We start from the raw sequence: 12874 nt of genomic DNA, 5'->3' as shown, positions 1-12874 counted from the left end.
GAAAGACCCAAGCAGTGTGCCCCCTAGTGAGACCCAAGCTGTGTGCCCCCTAGTGAGACCCGAGTAATGCACACCATAGTGAGAGACAAGAGCCGTGCTCCGACCTAGTGAAAGACCCAAGCAGTGTGCCCCCTAGTGAGACCTGAGCTGTGCATCCCGTAGTGAAACCTGAGCTGTGCGTCCCCCAGTGAGACCCAAGCTGTGCGCTCCCTAGTGATAGACAAGAGCTGTGACCCAACCTAGGGAAAAACCCGAGCAGTGCGCCCCCTAGTGAGAGATCTGAGCTGTGCGCACCTCTACTTTGAGATGGTCTTTACTATATAACTTTACAGAAATTGGGAACTGGAGTGTGTGGAACAGCTGGACAGACTGCACAAAGACGTGTGGGGAAGGGGTGAGACTGAGGAGCCGGATCTGCAACAATCCTTCACCCATCGGGGATGGAGATTACTGTGAAGGGCCGAGCAACGAGGTGGAGCCCTGCGAGCTGGAGCCATGTCCAGGTAAGACCAGAGCTTCTCCATCATCTGCCTATACCACACTGATACAGGAAAGATATATATCTTGGTACCGTGTTAGCCAGTAGATAGAAAAATATTTCGAATTGAGAGTCCTCAGTGATTGATACCTTTTAATGCCTAACTGAAAAGATGGTAACAAATTGCAGCTTTCGAGACTACTCAGGTCTCTTCATCAGGCAAAGACTAACAGAAATTCTGGAGAATCACATATTTATGCACAACATATCACAGAAAAAAAAAACATAGATCAGACAGGTGACATGAAGCAGAATTACCATGAGTGATAAACAGTTATGTCCATAAATATTGGACCATTTCTTAGATAAGGAATGTTTTATTGTCCTCTGATTGGGGTCTGGTTCTGTTGTGATGACCCCTCATAGTCTGAGGGGCAAATTCCTTAGTTCCTTAGTTGATGTAAAAAGACATAAATCCATGCAACACATTCATTCCTGCACTGAGAGTGTCAAAGGTCGTCATCAGCTTATATTCCCAGACTCTTCTGGCTCTCTGAGATTTGAAGTTACCTTTTAACACAAGTAATTTCATGTCCATAATGTTATGATTGGGGAGACAAAAATGTTTGGCCACCGGTAGATCCATTCTTTTTTCTCTTATTGTGTGGCGATGAGAATTCATTCTTGTTCTCAGTTTCTGCCCTGTTTCCCCCACATACAGACCCCCAGTTGGACATTTGGTACAAATAATTCTGTACACCACATTAGAAGTGACGCAGCTGAAAGTACCTGGGATCTTGTAGTCCTGATGTGAGGTGTGATCTTTATCTTGTCCGTGGTCATTATAAATGGACGGGTTTTACATTTTTTCTGATTGCAAGGAAAGGACAGGGAGCTTCTGACAATGATGCTCCTTAGAATTGGTGGCTGTCTAAAACACAGTAGTGGGGGGTCTGGAGGATTGTATTCGGGAATCTTTTTGTACACAAAAATCTACACAACAAAATGACAAAGAGGGTCCAAAAGTATGTAGAAAAATACAATTTTATTAATTAAAATAGCCAAAATTGGGCCAAAATCCAAAGTGCAAGTGAGAAATGTGTAATAGATTTTAACATACAGTATGGAACATTGCAAAAGTAAGGACGCGTATAGGACATTGGGGAAAAAAAATGAGGAACATAACATGACCTCATTAATGGGCAAAAAGATATTTAACCATAGAAAACACATACCAAAAAGGGGTTAATTACAATTAGAGCCCTAATGTGCCCTACCTCAGTGCCATAGTAAGTACATACAGCACCATACATATTATAGGATGACCGCCTTAAAGTGAATCTCAAACAATACAGGCGATCCGGGGCACAAGCACACCAATGACCCAGCGCGTCCGCCTCTTTTTGCAGTAAAGGTTGTAATTTCCGTGCAGCTCCCCTTAGCCCCTCCAGATTTGGATTGTAGGTGACTATTGGAAGCTCCCGGTTATTTTCTTCTTTAGCTTTGTAATGTAGCAGGTGATTCCTTGATATTCTGGTGGTTCTTGTGATCTGGTTTGAATTGTTCTTGGATGGTCGCCCTGATTCAAAAAGGTCTTTCTGAGGCGACCAAGGTGTTCATCTCGATCCATGGGGTTGGAACATATACGATTGTATCTGATGGCTTGGCTGTAGACAATGAAGTTTTTTATGTGTTTTGGATGGAAACTGTCAGACGGTCGATTGGCTTTTGATACAGGGATGTTTCTATTTCATTGTTCTGCAACTTGATGATGGTGTCCAAAAAGTTAATTTCAGTGCAGGAGTAGTTGAGTGTCAATTTGATGGTGGGATGAAATTGATTAAACTGTTCATGGAACGTCTTTAGCTGCGGCTCAGACTCCGTCCAGATGATTAAAATGTCATCAATGTAGCGGTAGTACGCCAGAGGCCTGATGGGAAGAAAAACATTAGACTCGAACAAAGACGACCCAGGAAAACATACTCAGAAGGGAGGTAAGAACATTTCTAAAACAATCCACAGTGAGGAGATTGGAACAAAACAAAATCCTCTAAACTGCATGCTCGCAAACGCCAGAAGCCTGACAAACAAGATGGAAGAACTAGAAGCAGAAATATCTACAGGTAACTTTGACATAGTGGGAATAACCGAGACATGGTTAGATGAAAGCTATGACTGGGCAGTTAACTTACAGGGTTACAGTCTGTTTAGAAAGGATCGTAAAAATCGGAGAGGAGGAGGGGTTTGTCTCTATGTAAAGTCTTGTCTAAAGTCCACTTTAAGGGAGGATATTAGCGAAGGAAATGAGGATGTCGAGTCCATATGGGTCGAAATTCATGGAGGGAAAAATGGTAACAAAATTCTCATTGGGGTCTGTTACAAACCCCCAAATATAACAGAAACCATGGAAAGTCTACTTCTAAAGCAGATAGATGAAGCTGCAACCCATAATGAGGTCCTGGTTATGGGGGACTTTAACTACCCGGATATTAACTGGGAAACAGAAACCTGTGAAACCCATAAAGGCAACAGGTTTCTGCTAATAACCAAGAAAAATTATCTTTCACAATTGGTGCAGAATCCAACCAGAGGAGCAGCACTTTTAGACCTAATACTATCTAATAGACCTGACAGAATAACAAATCTGCAGGTGGTTGGGCATTTAGGAAATAGCGACCACAATATTGTGCAGTTTCACCTGTCTTTCACTAGGGGGACTTGTCAGGGAGTCACAAAAACATTGAACTTTAGGAAGGCAAAGTTTGACCAGCTTAGAGATGCCCTTAATCTGGTAGACTGGGACAATATCCTCAGAAATGAGAATACAGATAATAAATGGGAAATGTTTAAGAACATCCTAAATAGGCAGTGTAAGCGGTTTATACCTTGTGGGAATAAAAGGACTAGAAATAGGAAAAACCCAATGTGGCTAAACAAAGAAGTAAGACAGGCAATTAACAGTAAAAAGAAAGCATTTGCACTACTAAAGCAGGATGGCACCATTGAAGCTCTAAAAAACTATAGGGAGAAAAATACTTTATCTAAAAAACTAATTAAAGCTGCCAAAAAGGAAACAGAGAAGCACATTGCTAAGGAGAGTAACACTAATCCCAAACTGTTCTTCAACTATATCAATAGTAAAAGAATAAAAACTGAAAATGTAGGCCCCTTAAAAAATAGTGAGGAAAGAATGGTTGTAGATGACGAGGAAAAAGCTAACATATTAAACACCTTCTTCTCCACGGTATTCACGGTGGAAAATGAAATGCTAGGTGAAATCCCAAGAAACAATGAAAACCCTATATTAAGGGTCACCAATCTAACCCAAGAAGAGGTGCGAAACCGGCTAAATAAGATTAAAATAGATAAATCTCCGGGTCCGGATGGCATACACCCACGAGTACTAAGGGAACTAAGTAATGTAATAGATAAACCATTATTTCTTATTTTTAGGGACTCTATAGCGACAGGGTCTGTTCCGCAGGATTGGCGCATAGCAAATGTGGTGCCAATATTCAAAAAGGGCTCTAAAAGTGACCCTGGAAATTATAGGCCAGTAAGTCTAACCTCTATTGTTGGTAAAATATTTGAAGGGTTTCTGAGGGATGTTATTCTGGATTATCTCAATGAGAATAACTGTTTAACTCCATATCAGCATGGGTTTATGAGAAATTGCTCCTGTCAAACCAATCTAATCAGTTTTTATGAAGAGGTAAGCTATAGGCTGGACCACGGTGAGTCATTGGACGTGGTATATCTCGATTTTTCCAAAGCGTTTGATACCGTGCCGCACAAGAGGTTGGTACACAAAATGAGAATGCTTGGTCTGGGGGAAAATGTGTGTAAATGGGTTAGTAACTGGCTTAGTGATAGAAAGCAGAGGGTGGTTATAAATGGTATAGTCTCTAACTGGGTCGCTGTGACCAGTGGGGTACCGCAGGGGTCGGTATTGGGACCTGTTCTCTTCAACATATTCATTAATGATCTGGTAGAAGGTTTACACAGTAAAATATCAATATTTGCAGATGATACAAAACTATGTAAAGCAGTTAATACAAGAGAAGATAGTATTCTGCTACAGATGGATCTGGATAAGTTGGAAACTTGGGCTGAAAGGTGGCAGATGAGGTTTAACAATGATAAATGTAAGGTTATACACATGGGAAGAGGGAATCAATATCACCATTACACACTGAACGGGAAACCACTGGGTAAATCTGACAGGGAGAAGGACTTGGGGATCCTAGTTAATGATAAACTTACCTGGAGCAGCCAGTGCCAGGCAGCAGCTGCCAAGGCAAACAGGATCATGGGGTGCATTAAAAGAGGTCTGGATACACATGATGAGAGCATTATACTGCCTCTGTACAAATCCCAGTTTTGGGCACCGGTGCTCAGGAAGGATATAATGGAACTAGAGAGAGTACAAAGGAGGGCAACAAAATTAATAAAGGGGATGGGAGAACTACAATACCCAGATAGATTAGCGAAATTAGGATTATTTAGTCTAGAAAAAAAACGACTGAGGGGCGATCTAATAACCATGTATAAGTATATAAGGGGACAATACAAATATCTCGCTGAGGATCTGTTTATACCAAGGAAGGTGACGGGCACAAGGGGGCATTCTTTGCGTCTGGAGGAGAGAAGGTTTTTCCACCAACATAGAAGAGGATTCTTTACTGTTAGGGCAGTGAGAATCTGGAATTGCTTGCCTGAGGAGGTGGTGATGGCGAACTCAGTCGAGGGGTTCAAGAGAGGCCTGGATGTCTTCCTGGAGCAGAACAATATTGTATCATACAATTAGGTTCTGTAGAAGGACGTAGATCTGGGGATTTATTATGATGGAATATAGGCTGAACTGGATGGACAAATGTCTTTTTTCGGCCTTACTAACTATGTTACTATGTTACTATGACATGAGGACAGAAAGTCACTTTCAAGCTTTGCCATGAAAAGATTTGCGCACTGTGGGGCCATTTTACTTCCCATTGCCGTGCCAGTCTCCTGCAGATAGATCTTGTTGTCAAATTCAAAGTGGATTTCTTGTGGATTCGTCAGGCAGACAAGATACCAACTTGTTTAGTTCCTTGTAACAATCCTGTGTAGGATCCGACTCCAATTTTTTGTAGTAGTGTGTGTCCATAAGTTGTCTGTTTGCTTCCTTCATATAGTCTGATGTGTTCATCATGACTACTGCACCTCCCTCGTCAGCAGGTTTGATGATGATTTCTTTGTTGGTTTTTCAGAGACTGTATGGCCTTTCTCTCCTGGGCACTGATGTTGGATGCTTGTGTCCTGTTAGTATCTATGATGGTGGATTATTACAAGGAACTAACCAAGTTGGTATCTTGTCTGCCCGACGAATCCATAAGAGCCAATGACGTGATACCAGAAAGTCCAAGAACAGGGACATTCTACATGCTTCCCAAAATCCACAAATCTGGAAACCAAGGAAGACCAATTATTTCATGTGTGGGCACCCTTACTGAGCAGGTATCTGGATGGGTAGAGAGTATTCTTAAACCCCTAGTGTTAGGGTTGGCGGAACACACCGAATATATATATATATGAGACAGTAGGTGCGTTCGCGTTCCACCGTGCAGGAGAGAAACCTGCTGCTAGTAACAGGCGGTACTATATGGCGGTATAAGCGAACTCTGTTAGTTCACAGATTCACTACGAAAAGAGAACTCCGTGCCCTGTTAACCACACAGGAGATCACAGCTACCTAATAGAGCCAACAGTGGTCATGCAGTCAGAATAGAACACAAGCAACTCCTCTCCGGTGGAGCCGGAATTCTAATGGCAATACGCCAGCCCTGAATCCACATACACAAAACTCCTCACCGGAGGTGCCGTATTCTAGGGGCTTATTTCAGCCAAACCCTGACCACATACAACCATGACCACACTGGCGTTGAGCCCATAACATAGGTTTGATACTAGCGCATGGCCGTGCGGCCATGCGAACCTTTTATAGTTTTAGCACTCAAGGACCTTCCTAGTGGTCCAACAGGAACTGCTTCAGGACCTGCGCATGTGACCCCCGACCTCCAATGGGAGGTCGTCCCCTGGGCATGCCCAGTATGGGAAAAGCAGGACTTAGTCCCAGAAAGATCTGCTCGCTGCTGATCAGCGCTGGCTACAAAGGCAGAGCCTGGAAGAACAGTAGTAACCAGTCCCCCAGTATCAGCCCGAGTCTGATGCTGGGACCGATGTCTCCGCTGAGCAGGCTCCACTGCGGCTGGAGAGGAATGGGAGACCGCAGCTGAGATGGTTCGAGATTCCCCCTGTGCAGAAGTGGGAACTCGACACCTAACATTACCCCCCCTCCTAGGGTCCCCCCTTCCCTGGACCTCGCTATGCTCGAAGGCAGCAATGAGCTGCAGAGCTCGAATGTGCTCAACAGGCTCCCAGGACTCGTGCTCTGGGCCATAACCCTTCCAGTCCACCAAATAAAAATTTTTGCCACATACCACCTTGCACCCCAAAATAGCGTTCACCTAATCATCCGTAGATGAACCCGATGTCCTGGCAGATGACTCGGAAAACCGGGACATGTATACGGGCTTTAAGAGGGACACATGAAAGGTGTCGGTGATACCTAGGCGTAGACGAAGGCCCAGACGGTAGACCACAGGGTTAACCTGTTTGAGGACCTTGAAGGGACCCAAGTAGCAAAGTGCAAACTTAGTGGACTCAACTCGCAGCCTGATGTTACGGGCAGAGAGCCACACTAAGTCGCCAGGAGCAAAGGTCGGAGCGGGGCGCCGATGTGCATCGGTGGAGGACCTTATTCTCTCCTTGGAGGCCCGGATGGCATCCTGAGTGCGGTCCCAAATGTCAGCCCAGTCTGCCACCCTGAAGTCGGCGGAAGACACAGGCATAGGCACAGAAACCCGCGGATGCTGGCCGTAATTAAGGAGGAAAGGAGTCTGACCGGTGGAGTTGGCTACGGCGTTGCTAAGCGCAAACTCCACCCACGGTAGCAAAGATGCCCAGTCATCCTGCCTGGCAGAAACAAATATCGTAGATATGTGACCAGGGTCTGGATGGCCCACTCTACCAACCCATTCGTCTCGGGATGATATGAAATGTCCATGCAACCTGGACGAGTGAGCCCAAGAGAGAACCTCTGGATGCAAACTTAATGGTACAAAAGTCTTGCACGGAGGCACAGACTCTTGCGAAACCGGGGCCACAGTTCTCAGGCTCTCAGAAGGGACAATAAGCCGAGGCTCCTCTTCCTCCTCCTCAGATGATACAACAGAGCGAGAGAAAGTGTCGGCACGAATGTTCTTCTCCCCGGAAAGAAAATGGAGGGTGAAATGGAACCAGGAGAAGAACAAGGACCATCTGGCCTGGCGAGAATTTAACCGCTGGGCTGTCTGTAAATAGACCAAATTCTTGTGGTCTGTGAATACTTGGAAGGGAAAGCGAGCCCCTTCCAAAAGATGTCTCCACTCTGAGAAGGCCAACTTCATTGCCAGCAACTCCCTGTCCACGATGGAATAATTCCTCTCCACTGGTGTGAAGGTCTTGGAAAAGAAGAAGCCAGGATGCTTCTGACCTTGAGCATCCTTTTGGAAGAGGACTGCTCCAGCACCAACGGATGAGGCATCCACCTCCATTATAAATGGCTTATCTACATCGGGGCGATGTAGGATGGGAGCGCTAGCAAAATGAGATTTAATAGAAGTGAAGGCCTTGGAGACCTCCTCAGACCACAATTTGGGATTTGCTCCCTTCTTGGTGAGGGCTACCAAGGGAGCTACCAAAGTTGAGAAATGAGGGATGAACTGGCAATAATAGTTAATGAACCCCATAAAGCGCTGCACCACTTTAAGAGAATGGGGTTCTTGCCAGTCCATCGCAGCCTGTAGTTTGGCAGGATCCATAGCCAATCCCTGGGCGGAGATGATATAGCCCAGGAAAGGTAAAGACTCCTGCTCAAACACACATTTCTCCAACTTGGCGTGGAGGGAATTTGTTCGTAAGAGGTCGAACACTCTGCAAACATCTCTCCAGTGGGAGTCAATATCTGGAGAGTAGATGAGAATATCATCCAGATAGACTACGGCCGAGGTGGAGAGCATATCCCGAAATATATCATTTACAAAGTCTTGGAAAACAGCTGGGGCATTACACAGCCTAAAGGGCATCACTAGATATTCATAGTGCCCATCCCTGGTGTTAAAAGCCGTCTTCCATTCGTCCCCCTCACGGATGCGAATCAGGTTGTAAGCACCCCGCAGATCTAATTTAGTAAATACCCTTGCTCCCCGAAGCCTATCAAAAAGCTCAGATATCAGGGCCAGGGGATACTTATTCTTAACGGTGATGGCGTTAAGACCCCTGTAGTCTATGCATGGACGTAGTTCCCTGTTCTTCTTCTGCACGAAGAAGAACCCTGCCCCTGCAGGTGACACTGACTTCCTAATGAATCCTCTTGCCAGATTTTCCTGGATGTACTGTGACATTGCCTCCATCTCCGGGAGAGATAGCGGATAAACTCGACCCTGGGGAGGCTCAGCACCAGGCAAGAGGTCAATAGGACAGTCATAGGGGCGGTGAGGCGGAAGGATCTCCGCAGCCCTTTTGGAGAACACGTCAGCATAGGGCCAATATTGCTTGGGGAGAGAGGATAGATCTGTGGGTACCTCAGTAATAGCAACCTGAACGCTTTCCCTCTGACATCTACCCCCACAAGATTCACCCCATCCCAAAGTTCTGCCTATGGACCACTTGATATGAGGAGAGTGGTACCGTAGCCAAGGTATTCCTAACAGGACCTCATCAATTCCCTCAGGAATGACGAGCAGAGATATTATCTCCTGATGAGATGGCGACATGGATAGAGTGAAAGGGATGGTCTGGTGTGTTATCTGTGAGGGCAGTGTCGACTCATTCACCACTCGTACCGTTACAGGTTGAGCTAGCATTACCAGGGGTATTGCGTGACGTTGGGCGAAGGCAGAAGACATAAAATTGCCCTCTGCTCCAGAATCCACGCAGAGCCCTACCGAGAGAGTGAATGAGCCTATTGTAATTGTCCCCTCAAAGGACAATTTGGAGGCAAACGTCGCCGTGTCTAGTGTACCTCCACCTACTACAACTAGACGCTGACGTTTCCTCGACCGCTGGGAACATCTGGTGGCAAGATGTCCTGACTGCTGGCAAACATGGCAGACCTTGAATACACGAGCGGTCCGGGACTTAGATCCCGCTCGTGACACTTCCATGGCCTCATGTGACTCAGAGACCAGGACCGGGGATTCCAAAGGTTTAGCAAAGGTGGGAGCCAGCCGAAACCTCTGCCTACACTGGACCCGCTCTAACCTCCGTTCATGAAAACAGAGGTCAATACGAGTAGACACAGCTATTAACTCCTCCAGTGTGGCAGGAATCTCCCTAGAGGCCAGACCGTCCTTCACGTGGTCAGCCAGTCCCCTCCAAAATATAGGTATAAGGGCTTTATCCGACCACTCCAGCTCAGATGCTAGGGTGCAGAAGTGGACATCAAAATGGCTGACCGAGGACGAGCCCTGAGTCAATGCCAACGGTTGGAGCGCCGTATCATGGGTGACTCGAGGCCCTAAAAAGACCTGTTTCAGAGTGCTCAGGAACAGGGGAGCACTCTGCACCACATGATCGCCACGCTCCCACCGCGGCGTAGCCCATTCCAACGCCCTGTCCGACAGGAGAGACACAATAAATCCCACCTTTGCCCGCTCTGTGGGGAAACGTGCGGCCAGGAGCTCGAGGTGAATAGAGCACTGACTCACAAAACCCCTACAAGATTTACTATCACCAGAAAATTTTTCTGGTAGCGGGAGGCGAGATAGAGTCGGAACAGGGGTGGCAGTGGACAAGGTTGCTGCAGCCACACTAGCAGCCAGAACAGCAACTGCGGTAACATCCACAGCTGAGGTTGTGCGCTCGAGAGCCGCCAACCTACCCTCCAGCTGCTGGATGTACCACAAGGATTGCTGTTTGTCCGCCATTTACTAGCCAGACCCTGGCGCAAGTGTTCTGTTAGGGTTAGGCACCGAATATATATATATATATATATATATATATATATATATATATATGAGACAGTAGGTGCGTTCTCCACCCGGGGTCCACCGTGCAGGAGAGAAACCTGCTGTTAGTAACAGGCGGTACTATATGGCGGTATAAGCGAACTCTGTTAGTTCACAGATTTACTATGAAAAGAGAACACCGTGCCCTGTTAACCACACAGGAGATCACAGCTACCTAATAGAGCCAACAGTGGTCATGCAGTCAGAATAGCACACAAGCAACTCCTCTCCGGTGGAGCCGGAATTCTAATGGCTATACGCCAGCCCTGAATCCACATACACAAAACTACTCACCGGAGGTGCCGTATTCTAGGGGCTTATTTCAGCCAAACCCTGACCACATACAACCATGACCACACTGGCGCTGAGCCCATAACATAGGTTTGATACTAGCGCATGGCCATGCGAACCTTTTATAGTTTTAGCACCACTGCGGCTGGAGAGGAATGGGAGACCGCAGCGGAGATGGTTCGAGATTCCCCCTGTGCAGAGGCGGGAACTCGACACCTAACACTTGGTAAAGGATGCACCCAGCTTAATTCAGGACACAACTGACCTATTGAATAAACTATCAGCAATAGGTCCTCTACCAGAAGGAACCATCCTGGCAACCATGGATGTGGAATCTTTGTACTCCAATATCCCACACCAGGATGGATTGAATACTGTCACGATTCACAGCGTGACTGTCACCGCTACGTCACGGATCGGGGTGACTTTAGGCCAACAGATGGCTATCACATGTGCAGGGGGACTTATCTTAGTTATCCCCCCACTGCTACACTGTGATGAAAACACACACACAAGGCTATTGACCTCTTAGTTTACCGCAGGGGCTTATTTTAGTTATCCCACTGCTCCTACAATATAACACGAACTGCAGGGATTTATGTATATCCTGCTTTACAGTTCCGCTTGAAAACTTGCAGCTCTCTGGCACCCCACTTACCCACAGGTCAGATTAGGTACTGCACCTAGGGTAATTAGTCGCCAGAAAGGCTGCCTGCTATGTACTGGCTATTGGGCACGCTGCAGTGAGGCGATATAACTACTCCCACTCAGGCAGGAACAATAATTATCAACGCCGCCGTCGCTAACCCAAAACAGTAGCGTAATTCCCTTCCAAAAACTTAGGGTACGTTTTAGAGCAGGAGAACGAAACTAGTATTTTAGATATTTTACCCCATAAAAGAACAGGCAGTGTTTATAAAAAGGTATATAAAGTTGTTACAATAAGAGACAACTGAAATATGTACAAAGCAATTATAAAATAACATGGAATAAAGAAGAAAGGTAAAACCCACATGTTCTCACATGTTCTCAGATCATTGCAGGCAAAACCATGCTGGCAGGCAGAGCCCAGATGTTCCAGTGCATAGTACAGCTCCTCAGGCAAGACTGAAGGTTGGGTTAAGTGTAGAGACTTATAAACTGCAGCCTCAGGACATCACTAAAGGGCTGGTTAATGATATTCACTGAGGTCAGAGATATTTATGTTCTTAGACCCTGGAGACAAAAGAAATTCTAGACTGAGAAGGGAGGGACAACAGGTGGCTTTGCAGGATTGGTCACCTGCAGTTTAAAGCCACACCCTGCTCACACACTGGCTTCAAGTTACCCAGTGTCTGCCATAGGGCTGGTTTGTTGTATTCAGGGGGGGAGAGAGAGGGAGTTCACAGCTGCCATGTGCTTTCAGGGCCATGGTCAGATGTGCAAAAATCCCTCAGCTATGTTTTTTGCATTATCATGATAAATGCCTGCAAAATCTTCCTGGACAACATAGGGACAGATGCGGATTCTGTGGTGAAACTTATACAATTCATCCTCACCCGCAATTACTTTGAATTTGACAAGAAGATCTATCTACAGGAGACTGGCACAGCAATGGGAAGTAAAATGGCCCCACAGTATGCAAATCTTTTCACAGCCAAGCTTGAAAGTGACTTTCTGTCCTCATGTCCCATCAGGCCTCTGGCGTACTACCGCTACATTGATGACCTTTTAATCATCTGGACGGAGTCTGAGCCACAGCTAAAGACGTTCCATGAACAGTTTAATCACTTTCATCCCACCATCAAATTGACACTCAACTACTCCTGCACTGAAATTAACTTTTTGGACACCATCATTAAGTTGCAGAACAATAAAATAGAGACATCCCTGTATCAGAAGCCAATCGACCGTCCAACATACCTTAAAAGGGACAGTTTCCATCCAAAACACATATAAAACCCTATTGTCTACAGCCAAGCCATCAGATACAATCGTATATGTTCCAACCCCATAGATAGGGATGAACACTTTTGTC

General features: G+C 46.0%; 1 protein-coding gene across 1 annotated transcript in view; it reads left to right on the top strand.

Annotated features, from left to right (window-relative positions):
- Nucleotides 1-12874, top strand: part of LOC138642333 (SCO-spondin-like) — a 410056-nt gene that overhangs the window by 268407 nt on the left and 128775 nt on the right. The window contains exon 67 of the mRNA XM_069730432.1: nt 333-503. Within this exon, the coding sequence (XP_069586533.1) occupies nt 333-503 (171 nt within the window). The remainder of the gene's footprint in view (nt 1-332; nt 504-12874) is intronic.

Source organism: Ranitomeya imitator, chromosome 6, assembly GCF_032444005.1.
Source record: "Ranitomeya imitator isolate aRanImi1 chromosome 6, aRanImi1.pri, whole genome shotgun sequence".
NCBI lineage: Eukaryota > Metazoa > Chordata > Amphibia > Anura > Dendrobatidae > Ranitomeya > Ranitomeya imitator.
The sequence above is the reverse complement of the archived record's forward strand: the minus strand, read 5'-3'. Positions and strand labels throughout refer to the sequence as shown.